This window comes from Heptranchias perlo, chromosome 22, assembly GCF_035084215.1.
Source record: "Heptranchias perlo isolate sHepPer1 chromosome 22, sHepPer1.hap1, whole genome shotgun sequence".
Lineage (NCBI taxonomy): Eukaryota > Metazoa > Chordata > Chondrichthyes > Hexanchiformes > Hexanchidae > Heptranchias > Heptranchias perlo.
Genome location: NC_090346.1, coordinates 39,259,995 through 39,286,652, shown reverse-complemented (window position 1 = coordinate 39,286,652; position 26,658 = coordinate 39,259,995). Strand labels below are relative to the sequence as shown.

Below are 26,658 nucleotides of genomic sequence, written 5' to 3'. Positions count from 1 at the left end.
TGGGGGGGCGGGGGGAGTGGGATAAAACATGTCAAAAGTTTAAATTTGTTCTTTCACACCATTCGACACAAAGGATTATAACCTAATTGCTCTTTGATTGGATTTAAAGTTTAAACTGTATGCAATCCAGGAGTTAATCCCTCTAATTAATAAAATTTGAGGAACATATTAGGCATTAATCAGAGCCCAGCTCTTAATTTGTGGAAAGCATAATAATGCATTAAATTTGGAAGTAAAACACAAAAAATGAAATGAATGTTTTGAATATTAATTGTTCTGTGCTTAATGATTTTGGCTATTTGCTCTTGATTTTCAAGTTTGCAGGTTGAGATGTGGTTACAATATGTGATCTATTTTACATCCTGGGTAATGAGTGTAACTAGAATTGCCACAATATGATTTTTAAGAACATTAAAAAAAATCCCATTATGCACAGTTTTATCTTCCTGATTGTACTGTTTTTGTTTTTATTTTACTTTTTAAAAAGTTAAAACATTCTATATTCACAGCACTGTACATAAAATGGGGATATTTAATTACCCACAGGATATTATACCTTCATAGAATTATAGAATGATACAGCACTGAAGGAGGACATTCGGCCCCTCGTGCCTGTGCCTGCTTTTTGGAAGAGCTATCCAATTATACCCACACCATTGGCCTTTCTCCATAGCCCTGCAAATTTTTATCCAATTCCCTTTTGAAAGTTGCTATTGAATCTGCTTCAACCACCCTTTCAGGCAGTGCATTCTAGATCATCATAACTTGTTGCAGAATTTTTTTTTCCTCAAGTCGCCTCTGGTGCTTTTGCCAGTTACCTTAAATCTGTGTCTTCTGGGAACCTTTTTGGGAACACAGCTATCTAGTGATTTCAAAAAACACGGGCTTCTCAAAAGAAGAGCCAAATGGCACCCCCAAATGTGACAATCGCTAAAGGATTGCGAAATGGCTCATGCTGAGCTGTAATAATATTATAGACATTATCTGTACCATATCTTCAGTATCTTAAGAATGCTTTTTAAACCTTACCCTCTTGTTAATTCTATTAAGGCTTTCAATTACACATTTTAAAAAATTTTAAATAGTGTTAATTTTAACTTTTTTTTCCTCTTAGGTGTTTTTAATTATACACTATAGGCCATTGGTGAATTCTTTGGCTGATGTAATCTTGAATGGGGACCTTTCGGTATTCAGTCTTCATTCAGAGCAGGATGCTTTGAAACGTGCAGTAAGTACGTCTCCTTTCAGTTCAGTTGAAGTGGATAACACTTGTAGGATAGCTGGAATAAATGTCCAACTCTCATTAATGGGCTAACTTGAGTTTGGAGGTTCTTTGTTCCTTGTAATGTCTGAGCTTTTCCAGTCTTCTATCCATTCTAAATCCATGGTCCCCATTATTTTTGTTTTCAACTTACATATGGTAGTCCTTATATTTAATTATCCATCAACTGAATGTAATGGTAATTAGATTGTTTAATAAGCTGGCAAGCGATAACTATTAGCATACAAGGCTACGGACCAAATGCTGGAATATGGGATTAGATTAGACGGGGCTTGATGGCCGGCGCGGACACGATGGGCCGAAGGGCCTCTATCCGTGCTGTATAACTCTATGACTCTAAAGATAATTGCACAAAGGGAAACAGTTTATAGCTTTTGAAATCTCAGGAATATGCATTGAGCAATTCTTGGAAAATGCGACAAATTCTGAGAACTACCTCCAAACCTTGGCAACACTTGAACAGACCCTGGCACGCATTTCAAAATATGTGCATGTTAGCAAAGAAAGCTGCGGACAATAGGGGAGACTTCCTTGAGATGTGATCCTTTTTTTGGTCCGATTTTTAAAAAAAACCCACAGATGTTTTTATATTCCAGTTGCCAAAATCATGTCTTTTGTGCTATCACACAAATTCTGTCTACTTTAATCATTTAAATCTGCCATTTTTAGCAGTGGGTAAGAATACTGCATCTGTAACAATATTGTAATTATCTATGTAAATATTGAACCACAGTACAAGAGAAATCTTGGTCAGCTATCCTTGACAATAAGGTCAGATATCCTTGAGAATAAAGTGCAACAAATGGATTGTTGTCTTGTTTTTCAGGCAATTTCTGCCATTAATTCTCCACTATGCAGAAGCTGGAATATGTTTGTTCTGTTTATTTGCGTAAAGTGGAAGAAACTTTATTAGTGCAATCTTGTGAATTGTGAAATGTCCTGCCGTGGCATTTATATATTTATTTTAATTAAATCTGTAGCCAAGTACACCATGTTCTCTTTTAATTGCTGTAATTGCAGAAAAAGGATTGTGGTATTCCCTGGATTGGCATTGACTGCATGGTGCAAAAGAAAACTTGGGTAACAATAATGATTGGGAAATAATGAGTTCCAAAATGAAATACATTGGCTTGCTCCTTTTGGCCTTAAGTTTTATAAGTGATCTACAACTGAGGCAAAGCTATATTTTTTACTAAGGGAGAAATTTATTTAAATAGGTCTTTTTGAATACAATAAAATAGTGCCATAAAGCAGAAAATATTGACAATGTAAAACAGGTTAATCACGATATCTGCAGGGGAAAATGAAAATCATGTTGGCTGTTTTCATTCTTCAGAAGCTAACTTTTGGGGCAAAACCTTAATGATTAGTTATTTGAGAGCTACAATAGAAGCCTGAATTATGACGCTCAATTCGGATTAGGGTGGGAAACTTCCATTGCCAACCATTCTCTGGCAAGTAAAATTTCAGTTTTGGTGACCTAAAAAAGCAATTTGCCCGTTTGTAAGTAACTAACATGTGTCTTTCTCCCTTCATCTCTAATCTTTTAATATTCTTCTTCTGCTTCCTTGCTGCTTCTGATCCTTTGTGGCCTGTTGTAGCTTTTTCCTACTCCACTGACTAGCTCCCTGTTTGCGCCGAAGGTTTGTAATCTTTTTTCAAAACTTTTTTTTCCCTGTGTTTAAAGCTTTTGGCTGTTGAAATGGCAAGTGACTTTTAAAGTCCAACTCATTTTTGATTCTAATTGTATTCCTGCAGTTATTTGGTTATATACATGAATGTCAACTTGGAGTGCCACTTTTCCAACAAGTATTTTAAAAGAGAAAGTAACAAGAGGGCTAAATGCTTTGCTTGCCCAGTTAATAAAGTAATGTTTGTAGACCGGATCCAAGTGATGGGATTAAAAAACGGGAGCAGGGCTTCGACAGCTACATTGGCTAGCCTGTTTTTTTTTAAGAAATTAGAAGGTGAAAATTTTGCTGGAAGGTAGTTAACATTTTTGTATAAAAAGTCATGTAAATGTGATTCAAATGTTTTGGCAATATTATTTGAAAGGTGTCCATCAGTAGATTACCAATTGAGTAACTGAACTATGTTAATTGTATCAATGTGATTTATATCAATTAGTGTTAATTGTGTTCAGGTGGTGAGTATCAACTGGGGACTCTTGCATCCATTTATAAGAGGGGGCTTATCTAGGAGATGCTCTGTGTATGGGGGAGCTCTGTGAATAAAGGCTTGGAAGCAACTGAAGACTAGGCTCTAGTATTCTATCCTTCACCACCTGTCTATCCAATTTATTACAAACCACACAGACCCAGAAACAATCCCCGGTCTGTGCTGAGTTAGCTGATCTCTGCTGGGATGATGGTAGAGGCGCTGCAATCGGCTGGGATTCTTGTTCCTGATTTGTTATCCAACAGTCCGTGTTGGAAGTGGGCATTGGGTGAGGACAAGGTTGGGCTCATTTATGATGCCCCCTACAGTCAAAAAGCCTACCAACACTTATTGTCAAGGCTGATTCGAGAATAGAGCAAGGTCATGGTGGGAACTGACACCCATAGAGAGGTCAAGAAGGATGAGGAGGGATAGTGCACCATGGTCACAGCCACAGAGGATGTTGTTTCTGACTTAGATTAGGGCCATTTCAGTGCTGTGGCAGGGGAGGAAACTGTATCAGAAATATTCAAACGTGGAGTTGATGGAAAGATGGGCACGGATTTGGGAGGCGCCAACACGTTTGAGGACTTTGGAAAGGGAGTTTGGAGATGGGGCGGGAGTTTGCAAAGAGGGGTCAAAGGTGGGATTTTTGAGCTCCTCACACTTGTTGCAGGTGGGGGTGGCAGGGGCAGATGAGAGGGGTTTAAGCAGACAGTTACAAGTGGAGAAATAAAGCTGGGGTTATCTTTGCATTCCAGGATGATCCTGGAGTAGTGAGCAGTTTTGGCAGAGGAGAGCAGGGCCAGATAGTGCTTGATTTCATCCAGCCAGATCTGGCGATGAGTGGCTAAACTAGTTGTGCGCCATATATGTTCAAGTCTGTGCCCCTTGGACTTAAGTAAGCGAAGATGGGGGTTGTAAGGGGAAACGGCCAGGGTGGGAGAGAGTAGGAGTTTTAGAGGGGAAAAAGGCATCAAAGGTGGAGGTGAGAGGTTAATTGAGCAGATTGACAGCTGCAGAAGTATCGTGGCAAACGGGCCAAAGAGCAGACAGTTGGGAGTTTGAAAGTGCCGTTGTAAGTGACATGGGAGCGAGTTTATGCCTGGACAGGGCACAGAAGGATGTGGGAGTGGAATGGGAAAGGAAATGTGAATTGTGAAGGAAAGAAGGAAGGCCAAGGATTAAATCGCTGATCTTCATGACTAACTACCACACCCACTTAGCCGAAAGCAGCTCTTTCAATGCTAGCTTGAAAGTTTTCTTAATTGGCATAAGAATTTTATTTGGGGATATTTCAATTCAAATGGAAATTGCAACTTTGATTCATGGAGCTTGAATGTGGAATGTCGGAACATTGATTCATGGAGCTTGAATGTGGTAGCAGCTTTGGGTGCTGCACAGATTTTCTGTAAATTTGTGGAAACTAAAAGCACACATTTAATGCCACACAGTGACTATACTTATTTGTACTGTATTGATGCTCAATAAACCATAAATTATAGGGTGCAGTAAAAGCCCAGAGTACAGTGTTGTTCTTTGTATTAAATGAGTAAAATGTACTTTCATGATAGCTAATTTTGAGGTAACAATCAAAATTTTTCTTTTTGAAACCAGTGAATACATTGTCCACATACATCAAATGTAGTTGATACAACTTTGTTTAAGAATTTTTTTTTAATGAGTTTAAAGTAGACTACAAATTCTCCCTTTTATGTCCTGTACAGTGTCTAGCCATAGAATGTTCTTTTTGTAAGGATTTCATATATAACGCAATAGCAGTAAAGAAAGGTGGGACTCTACCAGAGAAATGTGTGTTTGTGGTGATGAATGCCTATTCATATCCCTGTGTAAAGGCAACAGAGATGTAACTTGGTGTTGTAAAATTGTTTACAAATGTGTAAAGGCAACAGAGATGCAGTGAGAAGCACGTTCATTGTGTGCCATTTGTTCTGAGGAGGCCTTTTGGCGGTTTGTGCTGTAACATTTGAGATTGTTTGGTAGCAGAAGAGTACAGTGGCTGTTAGAAGTTTGTGAGCTAAGAGTAGGTGAATTGTGTAGCCTTTGTGAATCTCATCGAGCATCTTACCATGGCTATCCATCCCCATTGATGCTGTTTCTGAACTCTCTTGACCAAGCATTGAAATATGGCAGAAAGAGAGAGAAAGTAGGAAAACTACACTGAATAACTTGCTGAATTTTGTTATCTTTAAAGACCTATCCCCATAAATATTTCATAAAAAGTTAGAGAATTATGATAAATTTTAAACTTTTTCCTACCTGGGCCTATATATTTTTTGTTTTAAATAGATAATACTGCTGATTTCAATGGAGAAAGTAACTTACTGAATGTGACTGCATAGAAGGGCCTGAAGTCATATCTGAGATTGAAATAATACAACTAGAACATTGAGTTAATGCCTACTGATAAGAATTCAGGTTCCTTGCACTGTCTGGTTTAATAATTCTTCCAAGCTTGTTTCTCCAATTTAGCCATTCATTTTTGCTGTTTATAAAATTTATTGGAAAATAACTAAACCAACAAAGTTAATGGCCATGCTTCATATTGCTCTTGTATGTTACTTGCTATATGGTTTAATTATAGATTTCTGTTATCTGCATATGCTGACTTGCAGAATAATGAACCAGTTTAGTAGTCATCAATCTGTGTGAGCTACTAACAAAACTATAGCTTTTAAAGAATTATGTATGAAGCGTCTTGTGTGGTAGTGCTGGTCCTTTGATAATCTAACTGGCATTATGTTGGCTCATTGAAATAGTGGTTTGACAACTTCCACCTATGGTCTTTGTTCAGCATCTTTTTATTTGACTTGTAATCCATGATTTGAAAACTAGAGTAATTGCTGTCAAGGCAATTGCTTATTTGTAATACAAATATTATTATGATTTTTTTCCCTCTATCATTCTTTGCCACTTTTTTCCTCTCGAGTTCCAGCTATCAAGTTATATACTAATCTTGGCAAACTTTGTTGGAAGATGAAGAATGATAGAATTATTAATTGGTTTAAAAATAATCACGAAACTTGGAGTGGATTGTCATTAAACTAGTGATGATGTAACCTGGGAGGGAGCTGTTTATATCACTTTAGCTTCAGTCAACAAGTAGTAAATGGAGATGTACACGCTCTGTCCAGTTTGCATATACTGCACAATCTTTGCATTTTGGGGTTACTAACTTTCAACAATGGTGTCACACAAAGAATGGCCCTTGTTAATATAAGTCATATTAGAAATGGCAGGTTCCTGATTTTGCTGAGTAGACATAAGTCAGAAGGCAAAGAGCTGCTTTCTCACCCCTTGACCCTACCACTCACCTGCACTTTGTCAAGGGTGGGAGGAGGTGAAAAAGGGAATAAACTTTTGCGGTTGGAGGCTACTACAAACTGCAATCGACTTTTGTTTGGCCTTTAAATTAAATAAACAATGGAATATGCAAGTCAAGCACATCCCAGAACTCAGAAGTGGGGGAAAAAAATCTGTACTTTTTGACCGTCTTCTGCTGAAAGCAGCAATGCCCTAGACAGCTGCAAAACTGGAGAACTTTGGATATGAACATGTCCTGTTACTTAATATCATTAGATTGTGCTTCAGTGATTCATAGCCTGTTTTTGTACTGTAAATTCTATCTGGGCCAACTGGTCTATGCTGGTATTTCTACTTCACCCTACTTCATCTAACCCTATCTGCATATCCTTGTATTCCTTTCTCCCTTATGTCACTCTAGCTTCCCCTTAAGGGCATGTATGCTATGTGCCTCAACTACTCCATGCGGTAGCAAGTTCCATTTTCTGGGTAAAGAAGTTTCTCCTGAATTCTTTATTGGATTTATTAGTGAATATCTTATATGTATGGCCTTCAGTTTTGGACCGCACACGCACGGAAATGTCTTATCTACGTTTACCCTGTCAAACCCTTTCTTAATTTTAAAGACCTCTATTAGGTCACCCCTCAGCATTCTCTTTTCTGGAGAAAAGAGCCCCATCCTGTTCAGTCTTTCCTGCTAGGTATAACCTCAGATTCAGAGCAAACATTGTGCTAATCGACATTTTTTTACAGTGGTTGTATATATTTTTTTCTTCCATCGTATTTCATGATTTTAAATTTATATGTCTCCCTCCTCCCCAAAAATCTGTGTTCATAATGAGGATTTTAAAAATTTATTTTCTATTGTATTTGCAAAACTACTAGAGTGTTCTGGAGCACTCTTATTCTGCTTTATATATTCTGCTTTTCCATTGTTTTAAAATGTACTTTTAGGCTTAATTTTTAATTTGCTATTGCTAACCACTCAAAAAAGCCTGTATCAAAATTTGAAAAATTGTCATCAAATTTACTGGCAAGTCGTGTTTATTTTAAATATTGATTCACACTTGTGAAGACTTACTTCCTTAATACTCAACATCCTAGTCATTTATTTTCATTTCCTGTTTTAGTCTAGACCATTTGTGGGCACATTTTGTCACTTCCTGCTTATTAATAGAATACACTGATGTTCATATTTGACGTTTGCTTCCTGTTGGTCATTTCAGTAACACTATTCTCCTAAAACCAAAATGATTTTGAATCGATTCCTATCCGCTGGTCTAGTCAGAAGGAAAGGAGCTGTCTTTGTACCCACCTGCTACCTTCCCTGCAGCTCTTTTTATCTTTTCTCCACTCTTTCTCTTTTCCCCCCCCCCCCCACCAAACATTTTCCGACTCCTTCAGTCGGGTACAAAGTGTCAATTAGTAGTGGGTTAGAGACTGGCTGCCTGCCTGCCTTTCTTATTGAACGGATGAATGGCTGGTTCGGATAAAGGAAAGAGGAAATTATTTTTTAAAAATTTAACACGGGGCTTTCACAAACTAAGAACCCCTATACTACAATAGTGAGTCTTGGGCCATGAAAGTAAAAGGATAATGGTCAATGTATGTCGAACAGATTTAATATTCCGGTTTATTCATTGTGTCTTAGTTTTCAAAGTTTACTCTCTTTCTCTTCTCTCCTTTCCTGACTAATGCTCTGGTACAGTTCTAATGGTGATGTCAGCCCTCCAGTATCTCTCCCAAGTAGCCACGTTCATGTGAACATAGAAGTGAGAATTGGCTGCCTATGCAGTGGCGGTGGATATCATAGATGAATCTACTCTTCCCCGATAATGCAGGCTGCGGTGGGATCAGGGCAATCATCTTGGATTGCCTCCACTAACGCCACCCCCCTTCCCCAAACATGCTGCCCCACCCTGTGTTCTCCCTTTCTCGTGCTGCCACAGCCTGAAATCACCCCCCTTCAAATGCTGACAAATCCCGGGATCTCACATTATTTTGCTGTCAAATCTCCTGTTGTTGTTAATCTCCAGAATCCTCCCATGTACTACAGAATCTCATGACTGCCATGGCAGCCCTTTTAAACTCCATGTCCCTTCTATCTAGTGCTGCTAACAGCAGGTACCTAACTTGAACCTGGTACGTCTTGCCCAACATTTTGCTGTGCATCCTGGGTTTTAAAAAAGGTGAAAGGTTAGAAACTGACTATTAAAGTGAAGGAATATAAAATAATCTAGCTCATTGATCTACAATTTACTTGGAAAACTGCACAGTATCATGGAATTTCATCTTTTAAATGTTGTCAAAGAATAGCATGTAATAAAATTATAACTACTTAATTGTTCATCGGAAACCAGTAGCTCTGATAATGCATTGTGTGTTACCCCATGATAAAGAACATTTTCCTTTACTCACCATGATCACTGTCACAAAGGATCTGCTACTATTGTATTAAAAGCAGTATGCAAGTATACACAAAATATTAAACCACACTACGTTACAGATGCAAAATAATATTGAAGAAAAAGAAACAGTGACTGCACTAAATGCTGGCTGCACCTGAAGCAGACCAGCAATCGGCAAAATTTCTTTACAAACAATCATTAAATTATGATTCACTCCAGTCATAATTATGCAAATAAAGGGAGGTGCATTGATTGATTGTATTTCCCTCATTTGCATTTATTGCAGAGCAGCCACCCATGCGTGGGCAGTCATATCATTTGTCACTTCTGGCGGGAAATGACGGAAGCGGCAGCAGGAGTCGGCTCCTCTTGCATTTCCTGCCCAAGTCCTTTCAAGTTATACTGGGAAGCTGGCGTAACTTGTGTGGAAAATCCAGGCCGATCTTTTTATTTCCCAAACCATTCACTTAAACAAACTTAAGCTTTGCATTGCAGAATTGACACTCCTTTTCTTTTTCCCCTTCCATCACAATATGAATCCGGTGCCACCAGTTGTGAGATCCACGTAATGTAGCAATATGCATGCTTTAAAACTGAATGGCGTATAATGGGGTGCAGAAATTTGAAAATCTGCCAAGTCCCATGCTCCCATTATCCACGTTCCATTAGCTTCCCGTGGACCAGAAAGTTGACTTCAAAATTCTGATCCTACGTCCAAATGCCTTATGGCATCGTCCCAATTTTATTGATCATCTCCTGCCTTCTGTTCTCACATGCACCTTTCTTTCCTCTAGCTTGTTGCCTGATGTGCTTTCAACTTCACCTTTGGTGGCTGCTCGTTTAGTGATTCACTCTCTGAGAGCAGGATGTAGAGGAAAAAAAAGAGAAAGAACTTGCATTTATATAGTGCCTTTCACAACCTCAAGTCCAATAAATGTTGCTAGTCAGAGGAATTTGGGTGTCGTATACTAATCACAGAAAGTTAACATGCAGGTACAGCAAGCAATTAGGCAAGTAATTCGTATGTTAGCCTTTATTGCAAGGGGGTTGGAATATAAGAGTAAGGAAGTCTTGCTGCAATTATATAGGGCTTTGGTGAGACCACACCTGGTTAGGGTTAGGGTACAGTTTTGGTCTCTTTAAGGAAGGATGTACTTGCCTTAGAGGGGGTGCAACAAAGGTCCCTGGGATGAGAGGGTTGTCCTATGAGTGGAATAGGCTTATATTCTCTGGAGTTTAGAAGAATGAGAGGTGATCTCATTGAAACGTATATAATTCTGAGAGGGCCTGACAGGGTAGATGCTGAGAGGCTGTTTCCCCTGGCTGGAGAGTCTAGAACTAGGGTTCGTAATCTCAGGATAAGGGGTCGGCCATTTAGGATGGAGATGAGGAAAAATTTCTTCACTGAAGGTTGTGAATCTTTGGAATTCTCTACCCCGGAGGGCTGTGGATGCTCAGTCGTTGAGTATGTTCAAAACTCAGAGATTTTTGGACACTAAGGGAATCAATGGAAATGGGGATTGGGCAGAAAAGTGGAGTTGAGGTCTAAGAACAGCCATGATCTTACTGAATGGCGGAGCAGGCTCGAGGGTCCGTGTGGCCTACTCCTCCTCTTTCTTATGTTCTTCTATTAAGATGGCCCAAAGCAGTTCACAGCCAATGAAGTACTTTTTGAAGTATAGGGCTCGATTTTCGCACCCCCGAGTGGGTGCGTTCGTGGCAGGGGGGCTGCTAAAATCGGGGATTCTAGGGGCGGGTTCCCCAGTAACGCGCTGACTTGCGCATGCAACCCCCGCATGTGGGAGTCCTGCCGGCAATTAAAGCCGGCAGGGTGCCACTTAAAGTAATTAACCAGGTACTTCAGGTCGTTTACAGACCTGATCGACCTGATATTTTAAGAGGGGTGGGATTTTGAAATGAACTGAGACTGCTTCCTATACTGGGGGAAACACTCCCAGGTGAAATGGACGTGTTGCAGCCATCAGCCTGTGGCAGCTGCAAAGGTCCATTTGACAGCTGGTGGGGGGGGGGGACCCTCACTCATTGCAGGAGGCCACTGTCACTTTGGACAAAGTTTGGCCTCCACCACCCTCCTCCTAACAATAAAATTCACCAACTTGCGCACTTACCCCGGGGTCCAGACACATTTACCTACCTTGCGGACCCCCTCAAATGTACATCTTCCGGATAGGGGCCGCCGTAGCTGCAGTCATGACCTCCTCTGAGGACGAACAGCATCACCAGCCACGCCGTCCACCTCTGATACGTGGAGCTCCACAACACAGTACTGTGACACATCCACCTACACAGCAGAAGGGAGGGCAACGGCAGAGAGAGATGCATCGCAGAATACCCTCGCCACAGAGTCCACAGACCGAGGCTCAGCTTCCTGGATTTCTCTGAGCAGCAGTGCACATGGAGGCTCAGAGTCACTCGACATGTAGTCGTGGACATCTGCAGCCTCCTTCATGCCAAGCTGCTCCCGGCTGGCCCGAGCACCATCTTCTTACCTGTCGCCGTCAAAGTCACCACTGCCCTCAACAACAACTTCTCCGCATCCTTCCAGGGTGCCACTGGGCACATCGCTGACGTCTCTCAGTCGTTTGCACAAAAGAGCCATGCAAATACACCTACACCCACTCTGCAGTGATACAATGGGTGGCATCAGTTGTGGGTCTTCATAGTGATCTTCAGGAAAGGGCATTATTGCAAAAACCAGACAAGATTCGCAAAGACGTGGCAGTAGTGGTGACAATATAATATGTAATGAGTTGATCAGAAATTAAATATGTAAAAACCATGACAAACCCTCAAACACCCTTGTGCATCCCCTTCATGCTCACGACATGTTTGCCTTACGCTTCCTACTGCACATATGTGATGCATGCCCTTTTTTTTATTCGTTCACGGGATGTGGGCGTCGCTGGCAAGGCCGGCATTTATTGCCCATCCCTAATTGCCCTCGAGAAGGTGGTGGTGAGCCGCCTTCTTGAACCGCTGCAGTCCGTGTGGTGACGGTTCTCCCACAGTGCTGTTAGGAAGGGAGTTCCAGGATTTTGACCCAGCGACAATGAAGGAACGGCGATATATTTCCAAGTCGGGATGGTGTGTGACTTGGAGGGGAACGTGCAGGTGGTGTTGTTCCCATGCGCCTGCTGCCCTTGTCCTTCTAGGTGGTAGAGGTCGCGGGTTTGGGAGGTGCTGTCGAAGAAGCCTTGGCGAGTTGCTGCAGTGCATCCTGTGGATGGTGCACACTGCAGCCACAGTGCGCCGGTGGTGAAGGGAGTGAATGTTTAGGGTGGTGAATGGGGTGCCAATCAAGCGGGCTGCTTTATCTTGGATGGTGTCGAGCTTCTTGAGTGTTGTTGGAGCTGCACTCATCCAGGCAAGTGGAGAGTATTCCATCACACTCCTGACTTGTGCCTTGTAGATGGTGGAAAGGCTTTTGGGGAGTCAGGAGGTGAGTCACTCGCCGCAGAATACCCAGCCTCTGACCTGCTCTCGTAGCCACAGTATTTATATGGCTGGTCCAGTTAAGTTTCTGGTCAATGATGACCCCCAGGATGTTGATGGTGGGGGATTCGGCGATGGTAATGCCATTGAATGTCAAGGGGAGGTGGTTAGACTCTCTCTTGTTGGAGATGGTCATTGCCTGGCACTTATCTGGAACAAATGTTACTTGCCACTTATCAGCCCAAGCCTGGATGTTGTCCAGGTCTTGCTGCATGCAGGCTCGGACTGCTTCATTATCTGAGGGGTTGCGAATGGAACTGAACACTGTGCAGTCATCAGCGAACATCCCCATTTCTGACCTTATGATGGAGGGAAGGTCATTGATGAAGCAGCTGAAGATGGTTGGGCCTAGGACACTGCCCTGAGGAACTCCTGCAGCAATGCCCTGGGGCTGAGATGATTGGCCTCCAACAACCACTACCATCTTCCTTTGTGCTAGGTATGACTCCAGCCACTGGAGAGTTTTCCCCCTGATTCCCATTGACTTCAATTTTACTAGGGCTCCTTGGCTGTAGCACAGGTAGTGGCAGGTTGAGTGAGGCTGACCGTGAAAGAGATGCATGAGAGGGTGAGTATGAGAGAGAGCCATGAGATTGTATGAGGATTGGGTTGAGTGGTAGTGGCGGGATGAGTACTGGCGAGGTGAGTAAGTGCAGGTAAGATGAGGATGAGCTTTGAGTGGGTGTGAGGAGTGATGTGATAGAGTAGTGTTGGCAGTGCAGAAGGAGATGTGGGGTGGGAGTGGTGATGTGGCAGATGGAGTGTAGGGGAATGAGTAAGTGTACTCGCTTCGGCTGACCTACTTAGGTCATTGAAGCGCCTCCTGCACTGTATGTAGGTGTGCGATATGTTGGTGGTGCAGGTGACCTCCTCTGCCACCTCGAGTCAGGCCTTGGTGGCAGAGGCAGGCCGCTTCCTCCCGCCCGCCGGGGGTGGGGAAGATCTCTGTCGTCCTCCTCCTCCTCCTCACCCCATCCAATAAGACCTGGAGTGAGGCATCATTAAACCTGGGAGTAGCCTTCCCCCTGGGCTGCTCCATACTGTAATTTTTCCTATTTTCTGCAGCATCAGTCAGTGGAGGACTGCCCCTTTAACTAGGTCTCCTCCAGCTGACAGCCTATGCTGCGCATGTGCAGTCCGCCCACTGCGCAGCTTTCCAGCGCAAAAGCCGGAAGCAAAGGTGTAAATACTTTCAATCAAGCTTCGATTGCGTGCGGAGCACCCCAATTTCACGGGGCACGTTACCCACGCGCCCAGCCGACCCCCTGCTGCGAACCCACCGCCCTCCTAATATCGGGCCCATAGTCACTGTTGTAATGTAGGGAATCATGGCAATCAATTTGTGTACAGCAAGGTCCCACAAACCAGGTAAATAACCAGATAATCTGTTTAGCAATGTTGGTTGAGGATTAATGTTGGCCAGGACACCGGAAAAATTAGTCGATTGGTGCCATAGTATCTTTTATGTCCATGTGAGAGGCAGACAGAGCTTGTGTTTATGTCTCATCCGAAAGATGGCACCTCCGACAGTGCAGCACTCCATCAGTACTTCACTGAAGTGCCAGTTTAGATTATGTGCTCAAGTTTTTGGAGTGGGACTTGGACCTACAACCTCCTGGCTACTCAGGCAAGAGTGGTACCGCAGAGCCAAGGCTGACACCTCTGGAGCTTTTCCCACCACCTTCCCACCTCCCTCTTTTGAAAATCCTCCTCAAAACCCATTTATTTCATTATGCTTTTAAACCCTCCACTTTAACTTTGCCTTTTCTCCTTTTCCTGCTTGGTGTCCACAATTTTCTTGCCCTCTTAGCTGTAAAGTACTTTGAAATATCTTCCTGTATGTGAGGAATGCCATGGAAATACAAGTTGTTCTATTTCAGTTGTTTGGAAAGAGTTTGTGGGAGCAGTTTTAATTTTTTTTTGGGATCATACTTGTTTTTTTTATAAAGCGACAGTGGATGCTCGGCTGCTACAGTTGAAATGTGTGAATCTGAATTGAAGTAAGATTGAACAATGTGTTTTAAACTGCAACAATGCTTAGTTCTATCTCTGTGAATGTTACAGAAGAATAGAATGACAGGTGTATGTTATAGGTATTCATGAATTGCTCAATGCAGAACCTGCAGTACAGAGTTGTTTTGCACCCAAGCTCACAGATGTAACGTTTTATTTAGATTGAGGTAAACTTACACAACTTTCACAGAGATGTTGTTCAAGATACTTGGAGTCAGTACACCAGCTGCAAGTGGAAACAGAAAAATCTTATCTGCAAGGTTATCAACCAAGCATTGCACTTGCAGTACCATTGCAGGGTGAAATCCCCTACTTGTATTTTCTACTAATCTCAATGTGATTGAAGCATCAAGGTCTAATATTTCTTCACTTGCAAGGGATTCAGGCAGTCCGATGGCATGCTACATTGCAGAGTGGGGGCTTGGGCATGTACTGCTGTTCTGCATGTCACAAGTTCCAAGCAAAAATGAACTATTTTCAATCGGAAATGCTGAATTTCCAAATGGAACCAAATGGGTCATGCATACTTCAGATTCTGCACTGAACAATTTTTGACTCCGTGCATAACCCTGCAGTCCTGTTGTAACACGGTGTTATTCAATAAGCAAAAGCAAAATACTGCAGATGCTGGAAATCTGAAACAAAAATAGAAAATGCTGGAAACACTCCGGTCAGGCAGCATATGTGAGAGAGAAACAGTTAATGTTTCAGTTTGGTAATCTTTCATCAGAACTGGAAGAAGTTAGAGACTTAACAGTTTTTAAGCAAGTGCAGAGCCAGGGAACAGGGAGGGAGGGAAGAAGGAAAGAATAAAGGGAAAGGTCTGTGATAGGGTGGAGGGCCGGAGTGATTAAATGAAAAAAGGGATGATGGTGCAACGCAAAATGGGGTGTAATGGGACAAGTGAAGAGACAAAAGGTGGGTGTAGAGGAGATATAAATGGTTACAACAGAACCATTACCAGCACCTGCTGTCCAAAAAAATGAGAGAGGTGGTTATGATCTAAAGTTATTGAACTCATTGTTGAGGCCAGAAGACTGTAAAGTGCCTAATCGAAAGATGAGGTGCTGTTCCTCGAGCTTGTGTTGAGCTTCATTGGAACAGTTTAGGAGGCAGAGGACAGAGAGGTGGGAGTGGGATGGAGAATTCAAGTGGCAAGCGACCGGATTTGTTCAGCAAAGCGATCACCCAATCTGTGTAGTGAGCAGTGAATACAGTATACTAAGTTGGAAGATTTACAAGTAAATTGCTGTTTCACCTGGAAGGAGTGTTTGGGGGCCCTGGGCAGTGGGAAGCAAGGAGGTGAAAGGACAGATGTTGCATCTGCTGCGCTTGCATGGGAAGGTGCCGGGGCAAGGGGAGCGGGTGTTGGAGGTAATTGAAGAGTGGACCAGGGTGTCACAGAGGGACCGGTTCCTTCGAGATGCAGGGAGGCGAGGGGAAGATGTGTTTGGAGGTGGCAGAAATGGTGGAGGATGATTCGTTGAATGTGGAGACTGGTGGGGTAGAATTATTATTCAATAGGGACAGATCAATGCTGCTGAGATTTTAGAATTAAATTTTTGAATGGACTTTGATATTTTTATTAGTTTTGAACTTTAATGCAAAAACTCAATGTTTCCTAAGTGTCCACTTTTCATAGAATCGTAGAATGGTTACAACACGGAAGAAGGCCCTTCAGCCCATCGAGTCCCTGGTCTGGAAGAGCAATCCAGCTGGTCCCACTTGCCCGCTCTTTCCCCGTAGCCATGCAATTTTTTCCTTTCATAGACAAAGTTCACTCTGCAATAACAACTTTGTTTCCTCTTCCCAACACTCCTCTTGAAATGGGAGTGGGAAAGACATTGTGATTTGATGTGTCCAAACACTAACAGGTCACCTCAATAATTTAAAGATATTTGAAGTGATTTTTAACCAAATTTAATAAAAACTGCTTCCTTTTCTTGTCATCATTCCTTCCTCCTACACTCTAAAGGCTTTTTAAAACCCAGGTTTAGCAGCAACTAATGATTACTTCAAGATTTACCTCATATTTTCTTTTACTTTTTTTCAAGTTCATTGGTGCCCTGCATTATGGACTGTGACCTTTCACTTTGGTTTATCCGTTTAGAAATATGAGTTTGAAAATGAGCATACTGGAAGCCATCTCCATACTCTGTATCTATAAGTTCCAGTGTTCCTTAAGCTGGAAATGCTGCAGCACATCCTGTGGGGAAGTGGCTCACGTTTGGAAACTCAAGTCATGGAGAAATCCAATGCAAAGCTCATGGTCCATCACTCTGCGTTTTCCCAAACTATTGATTGCCTGTTCTTAAAGGTAGTACTATGCTTTTGCTTTATTATTATCCAATACGTTAGCCACTAGCCACGTGTCGCTAATTGGAAATCTAGATGTGGCTAATTGCATTTGATTTGTAAATAAAAAGTGAGTAATAGACACTTGTTGAGCACGTGATCTCAATACTTGTATTTGTATGGCTTATGCATATGTACTTCAATCTTTTTGCACGTTTGTTGGTAAAATTGTAAGACAAAAAGCAGTGTGCGCGTAGTTTTTGATTGTTGAGTTTATTTCCTTGGTTACTTAATGATATGATAAGTAAATATACGCAAAGTACATTTACCTGTATTGTATGAGTGTACATAAGGTGTTGGCAAAGAAATCAAACAAATGCTTTGTGTCTGTCTTCATGGAAGAAGACACAAAAAACCTCCCAAATCTTGAGAGAACTAAGGGTCTGGCAAGAATGAGGAACTGAAAGAAATTAGTAGTAGTAGTAGTAGTAGGTGAGGTGAGAGTGACTGCCCTTGACATCAAGGCAGCATTTGATCGAGTGTGGCACCAAGGAGCCCTAGTAAAATTGAAGTCAATGGGAATCGGGGAAAACTCTCCAGTGGCTGGAGTCATACCTAGCACAAAGGAAGATGGTAGTGGCTGTTGGAGGCCAATTATCTCAGCCCCAGGACATTGCTGCAGGAGTTCCTCAAGGCAGTGTCCTGAGCCCAACCATCTTCAGCTGCTTCATCAATGACCTTCCCTCCATCATAAGGTCAGAAATGGGGATGTTCGCTGATGATTGCACAGTGTTCAGTTCCATTCGCAACCCCTCAAATAATGAAGCAGTCCGAGCCCGCGTGCAGCAAAACCTGGACAACATCCAGGCTTGGGCTGATAAGTGGCAAGTAACATTCGTTCCAGATAAGTGCCAGGCAATGACCATCTCCAACAAGAGAGAGTCTAACCACCTCCCCTTGACATTCAACGGCATTACCATCGCCGAATCCCCCACCATCAACATCCTGGGGGTCACCATTGACCAGAAATTTAACTGGACCAGCCATATAAATACTGTGGCTACGAGAGCAGGTCAGAGGCTGGGTATTCTGCGGCGAGTGACTCACCTCCCGACTCCCCAAAGCCTTTCCACCATCTACAAGGCACAAGTCAGGAGTGTGATGGAATACTCTCCACTTGCTTGGATGAGTGCAGCTCCAATAACACTCAAGAAGCTCGACACCATTCAAGATAAGGCAGCCCGCTTGATTGGCACCCCATCCACCACCCTAAACACTCACTCCCTTCACCACCGGCGCACAGTGGCTGCAGTGTGCACCATCCACAGGATGCACTGCAGCAACTTGCCAAGGCTTCTTCGACAGCACCTCCGAAACCCGTGACCTCTACCACCTAGAAGGACAAGAGCAGCAGGCACGTGGGAACAACACCACCTGCACGTTCCCCTCCAAGTCACACACCATCCCGACTTGGAAATATATCGCTGTTACTTCATCGTCACTGGGTCAAAATCCTGGAACTCCCTTCCTAACAACACTGGGAGAACCTTCACCACACGGACTGCAGCAGTTCAAGAAGGCGGCTCACCACCACCTTCTCGAGGGCAATTAGGGATGGGCAATAAATGCCGGCCTCGCCAGCGACGCCCACATCCCATGAACGAATAAAAAAAATAGTACTGAAGAAATTAATGGGACTGAAAGTCGATAAACCCAAAGGACCTGATGATCTACACCCCAGGGTTTTGAAAGAGGTGGCTATAGAGATAGTGGATGCATTGGTTGTCATCTTCTAAAATTGTATAGATTCTGGAATGGTTCCTGCAGATTGGAGGGTAGCAAATGTATCCCCACTATTTAAGAAAGGAGGGAGAGAGAAAACAGGGAACTACAGACCTGTTAGCCTGACATCAGTAGTAGGGAAAATGCTAGAATCTATTAGAAAGGATGTGATAATAGGACACTTAGAAAATAGTAATAGGAATTGGCAGAGTCAAGATGGATTTATGAAAGTGAAATCATGTTTAACAAACCTATTGGAGTTCTTTTGAGGATGTAACTAGTAGAATAGATAAGGAGGAACCAGTGGATGTGGTGTATTTGGATTTTCAGAAGGCTTTCAAAAAGGCCCCACGCAGGAGGTTGGTGAACAAAGTTAGAGCACGTGGAATTGGGGGTAATATTGGCGTGGATTGAGGATTGGTTAACAGACAGGAAATAGAGTAAGTAAAAACAGGTCTTTTTCAGGTTGGCAGACTGTGACTACTGGGGCACTGCAGGGATCGGTGCATGGGCCCCAGCTATTCACAATCTATATCAATGATTTGGATGAGGGGATCAAATGTAATATTTCCAAGTTTGCTGACGACACAAAACTAGGTGGGAATGTTAGTTGTGAGGAGGATGCAAAGAGGCTTCAAGGAGGCTAAGTGAGTGAGCAAGAACATGGTAGATGGAATATAATGTGGAAAAATGTGAAGTTATCTACTTTGGTCGGAAAAACAGAAATGCAGAGTATTTTTTAAATGGTGAGAGATTGGGAAATGTTGATGTTCAAATGGACCTGGGTGTCCTTGTACATGAGTCACCGAAAGCTAACGTGCAGGTGCAGCAAGCAATTAGGAAGTCAAATGTTATTTTGGCCTTTATTACAAGAGGATTTGAGTACAGGAGTAAAGATGTCTTACTGCAATTATATAGGACTTTGGTGAGACCGCAGCTGGAGTATTGTGTACAATTTTGGTCTCCTTACCTAAGAAAGGATATACTTGCCATGGAGGGAGTGCAACAAAGGTTCACCAGACTGATTCCTGGGATGGCGGGATTGTCGTAAGAGGAGAGATTGAGTAGACTAGGCCTGTGTTCTCTAAAGTTTAGAAGAATGAGAGATGATCTCATTGAAACATACAAAATTCTTACAGGGCTCAACAAGGTAGATGCAAGGAGGATGTTTCTCCTGGCTGGGGAGTCTAGGACCAGGGGTCACAGTCTCAGAATAAGGGGTAGGCCATTTAGGACTGAGATGAGAAATTTCTTCAATGAGGGTGGTGAATCTTTGGACTTCTCTACCCCAGAGGCCGGGGAGGCTCAGTCATTGAGTACATTCAAAACAGAGATTGATAGATTTCTAGATATTAAAGGCATCAAGGGATTTGGGGATAGTGTAGGAAAATGACGTGGAGGTAGAAGATCAGCCATGATCTTGTTGAATGGCGGAGCAGCTCGAGGGGCAGGATGGCCTACTCCTGCTCCTATTTCTTATGTTCTTAAAAATAGTGCACGTGGCTAAAATGGTGTTGCCGTAGCCACACCTGCGGCTAGTCAGCAATTTCTACTGGACACTGGTATTTAGGGGATTTTGTGGTAAATTTGAGGAATAATTCCGTTTGAAGTACAAGCTTTATTACATGGTAAAATGGACCGAGTGATAAATGAGATCAGTAAAAGTGCTGGAGCTAAACACTTGACTAACTTGAGGGACAAGACTATGGAAAGCAACAATAGTGACACTTCACATAGACTAGTTTATAATCCAATTTTTGTCGTGTAGCAGTTTTAAAAAAAGACAGTATTTTGAAATATCTGCAAGTCAAATTTGAGTTAGAGATTTCAGTAAAAACGGTATCTTTTTGGGGTTAATCAGCTTAAAAATTACTTGTGTAGCCTTAATGGACTGCAGTGCATGGGTTTCTTATGTGTTGTGTGCATTCATTATGGGAAACAGGGCCTAACTTTCTCTGCAAAATCTTATGTTGTAATGTTTATTTTTTAATGCACAAATAAACCAGAATTACTTATGCTGGTTCTTGTCTCCATTCCATTACAATAACATCTGTTTTGGGAAGGTAGGATGACACTCTGTCCTAGTCTGTATTGGCTGCTGCAGGTTTCACCTTCCTTCCTGTTTGGTGAGAAGTTGTTTCCTGAATAATTGATGTGTGGTGTGATTATACCTGCATTGGGCTTGTTGGGCTTATAACCTACTTTCTCTTTCCTGTAAAGAGCACCAGACTTACTGGTATTGCTCTGTTTTACCAGTAAACTACACAAGATCAAACCAAGACTGATAGAGATACAAAATTACTTACCGTACACCAAGTAGAATTGGTTACTGCACACCACGCGTGCAAATTTAGACCAGCTATAATGGTCATTCTGCTGCATGAGAGTGACAATTTTTTGTGTGTAGTGCTTTTACCTACTTCACATTAGAGTATACGTTGGTGTTTAGAAGAATGAGAGGTGATCTTATTGAAACATATAAGATCCTTAGGGGACTTAAAGGGGTAGATGCTGAGAGGATGTTTCCCCTTGTGGGAGAGACCAGAACTAGGGGACACTGTTTAAAATAAGGGGTCTCCCATTTATGACACAGATGAGAAGAATTTTTTTCTCTGAGGGTCGTGAGTCTGTGGAACTCCCTTCCCCAGAGAGCAGTGGAGGCAGGGTCATTGAATATTTTTAAGGCTGAGTTAGACAGATTCCTGATTAATGAGGGAGTCAAAGGTTATAGTAGGTAGATGGGAAAGTAGGTTTGAGATCACAATCAGATCAGCCATGATCTTATCAAATGGCAGAGCAGGCTCGAGTGGCTGAATGGCTTACTCCTGCTCTTAATTCGTATGTTCACAGAAAATTATGACCAGCTTTTTGCTCAATTGATTCTTGAATAGTTTTGTTTAGACTAGGTTTAAACTGCAACTACCAGTTAGCTGCAGAATTGGTTTCAGCCAGTTAGTGCCTGGCTCCAGGCCTTTGGGGAAGGTTTAAATTAGAATGGCAGGGGGATGGGAACCTGAGCAGGGAGACAGAGGAGGGGGAAACAAGAATAGAAACAAAAGACAGAAGTGGAAGAAGCAATAGTGGAAGACAGAGAAAACCAGGGTGAAAAACAAATAGGGTCATAGTGCAAAATAAAATTAAGATGACTAGCAATCTTAAAAAGACAAGTCCAAAGGCACTGTCTTAATGCGCGGAGCATTCGCAATAAGGTAGATGAATTAACAGCGCAGATAGATATTAACGGTTATGATATAGTTGCGATTATGGAGACATGGCTGTAGGGTGACCAAGAATGGGAACTGAACATCCAGGGGTATTCAATATTTAGGAAGGACAGACAAAAAGGGAAAGGAGGTGAGGTAGCATTGTTAGTAAAGGAGGAAATCAATGCAATAGTGAGGAAGGATATTGGCTCGGAAAATCACGATGTGGAATCTGTATGGGTGGAGCTAAGAAACACCAAGGGGCAGAAAACGTTGGTGGGGGTTGTCCATAGGCCCCCAAACAGTAGTGGAGATGTAGGGGAGGGCATTAAACAGGAAATTAGAGTAGTATGCAAGAAGGGTACAACTATAATCATGGGTGACTTTAATCTACATATAGATTGGTCAAACCAAATTAGCAATAATACTGTGGGGGAGGAATTCCTGGAGTGTGTATGTGATGGTTTTCTAGACCAATATGTTGAGGAACCAACTAGAGAACAGGCAATCCTAGACTGGGTATTGTGCAATGAGAAAGGATTAGTTAACAATCTTGTTGTGTGGGGTCCCTTAGGGAAAAGCGACCATAACATGATAGAATTCCTCATTAAGATGGAGAGTGAAGTTGTTGAATCCAAAACTAGGATCCTGAATCTAAATAAAGGAAATTACAAAAGTATGAGGTGCGAGTTGGCTTTGATAGATTGGGGAACTTTACTAAAAGGGATGACGGTGGATAGGCAATGGCTAATATTTAAAGAACGTGTGCAGGAATTACAACAATTATTCATTCCTGTCTGGTGCAAAAATAAAACAGGAAAGGTGGCTCAACCGTGGCTTACAAAAGAAATTAGGGATAGTATTAGATCCAAAGAGGAGACATATAAAATTGCCAGAAAAAGCGGCAAGCCTGAGGACTGGGAGCAGTTCAGAATTGAGCAATGGAGAACAAAGAGATTGATTAAGAGGGGAAAAATAGAGTATGAGAGTAAACTAGCAGGGAACATAAAAACTGACTGTAAAAGCTTCTATCAATATGTCAAGAGAAAAAGACTAGCTAAGACAAATGTAAGTCCTTTACAGTCAGAAATGGGGGAAATTATAATGGGGAACAAAGAAATGGCAGAACAATTAAACACATTCTTTGGTTCTGTCTTCACAAAGGAGGACACAAATAACCTCCCAGAAATGTTAGGGAACCAAGGGTCTATTGAGAGGGAGTAACTGAAGGATCGCAGTATTAGTAAAAAAAAATAGTGCTAGGGAAATTAATGGGGCTAAAGGCTGACAAATCCCCAAGGCCTGATAATCTACATCCCAGAGTACTAAAGGAAGTGGCCCTGGAAATAGTGGATGCATTGGTGATCATCTTCCAAAATTCTATAGACTCTGGAACAATTCCTACAGATTGGAGGGTGGCAAATGTAACCCCACTATTTAAAAAAGGAGGGAGAGAAAAAACAGGGAATTACAGACCAGTTAGCCTAACATCAGTAGTGGGGAAAATGCTAGAGTCTTTTATAAAAGATGTGATAACAGAACACTTGGAGGGTATTAATGGGATTGGACAAAGTCAGCATGAATTTATGAAAGGGAAATCATGCTTAATAAATCTACTGGAGTTTTTTGAGGATGTAACTAATAGAATAGATAGGGGAGAACCAGTGGATGTGGTGTACTTGGATTTTCAGAAGGCTTTTGATAAGATCGCACCCAAGAGGTTAGTGTGCAAAATTAAAGCACATGGGAATGGGGGGAATATACTGGCATGGATTGAGAATTGGTTGACAGACAGGAGACAGAGAGTAGGAATAAACGGGTCTTTTTCCGGGTGGCAGGCAGTGACTAGTGGGATACTGCAGGGATCAGTGCTTGGGCCCCAGCTATTCACAATATATATCAATGATTTAGATGAGGGAACTAAATGTAACATTTCCAAGTTTGCCGATGACACAAAACTGGGTTATTATCTGAATGGTGATAGATTGGGAATAAGGGAGGTGCAACGAAACCTGGGTATCCTTGTACACCAGTCGCTGAAAGCGAGCATTCAGGTGCAGCAAGCAGTTGGGAAGGTGAATGGTATGTTGGCCTTCATTGCAAGAGGATTTGAATACAGGAGCATGGATGTCTTACTGCAGTTATACAGGGCCTTGGTGAGACCATATCTGGAATATTGTGTGCAGTTTTGGTCTCCTCATCTGAGGAAGGATGTCCTTGCCATGGAGGGAGTGTAACGAAGGTTTACCAGACTGATTCCTGGGACGGCAGGACTGTCATATGAAGAGAGATTGGGTCAACTAGGCCTATATTCATTAGAGTTTAGAAGAATGAGAGGTGATCTCATTGAAACATATAAAATTCTAACAGGACTAGACAGACTAGATGCAGGGAGGATGTTCCCGATGGCTGGGGAGTCCAGAAACAGGGGTCACGGTCTCAGGATACGGGGTATGTCATTTAGAGCCAAGATGAGACATTTCTTCACTCAGAGGGTGGTGAACTTATGGAATTCTCAACCACAGAAGGCAGTGGAGGCCAAGTCATTAGATGTATTCAGGAAGGAGATAGATATATTTCTTAATGCTAAAGGGATCAAGGGATATGGGGAAAAAGCGGGAACAGGGTACTGAGTTGGACGATCAGCCATGATCATTTTGAATGGCGGAGCAGGCCCGAAGGACCGAATAGCCTACTCTTGCTCCTATTTTCTATGTTTCTGTTTTCTTTCGGAAAATAGTTTAAACCATTTCATGTAAGCTGGTGGGGGAGGGGTGTGAAGGAGAGAGAAGAGGGAGAGAAGGAAATAGTCCGAATTTATCGTGATTCAGGTACTCCCTGGATATATTTCATTCTTCAACACAATATTCACCTTCCATAAAACAGCTGCTGCCTGTAAACCAAAACTGGACCTTGTGCACCATCGCATTTAGGATTCTGTGCCTCCAGTAAAATGATGAACTCTTTTTTAACCGTTGAGGTACACATTGGAAACAGTACAAGATCTCACAATGTACTCCTGGTCGCTCTGATGGACTGTATATGCTGTGCTGACATTATTTGACTCTGGCTCAAAACTTTAAAAGGCATGTTCGAAGCAGTCTGCTATGTCCACCCATCTGTATGAATTGATGTCATCTCAATGACTTGCTTCATGAGATTTTAACCAATTTCAGACATGTTATTCCTTCATCAGGACAGTAGTTTGTATTTAAAAATGCATTTTTAACAAATTGCAGACAGAGACTACCCATTAAAGTAAAAAGGCTATTAGTGTTTCTTCCTTCTTCAGTGCGGACGTCCATTGACTATAGTCAGGAAATCTCTCTGACTGGTTGGCAAGATTAAGGAACTTTGTGTATGGGGTTCTAGGTTGATGCGCCAATTCTGTGGAGCTATCTAAACATCTGCTTCTTTCATAATCAAATCTGCAATATATTGAAAATCTTGCCTCTGCATGCACTTCCTGTCAGCTTTTTCCATTATAAATTTCTATGTCCACCATTGGTGGTAAGGTGTAGTTACAGTATGAGATGTCTATATAGGCAGTTTTGATGAAAGCGATGGACATAGAATTTTATAATGACTTTCAGTAATATATTAAATATCTTATGCATGTGCACACTTCCTATCTGTACAACTTGATTTCTTACATTTTTGTCTCTCTTTTTCTGTCAGCATTGCCCCGTTTTGCCTGTGTAAACTTGTCACTGTGTGCAATGTGGCTTCATTTGTTTTTGTCTGATTGTGCTTCTGTGAAGTGGCTTGGGATGTTTTCCTACCTTTTTAAAAGCACAATATAAATGCAAGTTGTTTTTGAAGGTTCTTATCCTAAAATTACCATAATACATCACAAATCAGCAGTCCTAGTTGGAGGTTATATTAAAAAAAAGTTGGCATGGGAAATAGAAATGTCATACTCCTGGACAGTCTTGCCTCAATTATATGTGCAGCGCATCAGTTATGATTGAAGGCTGGGGTCAGGTTATCAATGGTTGTGGAATAACAAGGAGTTGCATATGAAGGTCAGAACTTGGGTCAGGTGAGAAAGAAGAAAGACAGACTGATTTGCATTGATATAGCGCCTTCTGACATTGGGTTGAGTTGCATTGTTGGGAATTATACAGAGAGAAATTATTACCAGTTGCTATGCTTCTTAACAATGTTATTTTTGACCCGGCAATGCTTGATGGTGATGTCAGGTAAAAAATGGCAACACATTCCATTTCTAGTTTTCATAGCCCATATTTTGACTGCAAAATTCACAAAATAATTTGGAGTTTTTTGTTTTAAAACTCACTTGTTCCACATCTAGCTGAATACGTTATGGCAGGATGTGGTTTTGCATCTGTGATTCTCCACACTAGTTCATTATCTCCGCTCTGCTGTTGAGGGTAGGTGCTCCCCCACAGGAAAATGGGAAGGTTAGTCACTTACAGACACATTTGTGCTCTTGCAGTTTGAAGTGACATTTGCATAGTCCTGGCAGCAAACTTTCTATCTGCCCTTTTGATATGTTAACACAATATAGATACAGGTAGGCAAGAACAGCAGCAGTACAGAGTCTGCGAAAGTAGTCGCTTTAAACTGGATAGATGAGCATGTATTGGCAAATTTGGTTTCCAAGTAATCCTTCCAGCAGATTGTCATCCCAAGCCTCTGAGTTTCCTCGCCAGCCGTA

General features: G+C 42.1%; 1 protein-coding gene across 1 annotated transcript in view; it reads left to right on the top strand.

Moving 5' to 3' along the window:
- The window catches only part of clec16a (C-type lectin domain containing 16A), a 261,544-nt gene that overhangs the window by 35,460 nt on the left and 199,426 nt on the right, over nucleotides 1–26,658 (top strand). The window contains exon 10 of the mRNA XM_068003337.1: nucleotides 1,115–1,228. Within this exon, the coding sequence (XP_067859438.1) occupies nucleotides 1,115–1,228 (114 nt within the window). The remainder of the gene's footprint in view (nucleotides 1–1,114; nucleotides 1,229–26,658) is intronic.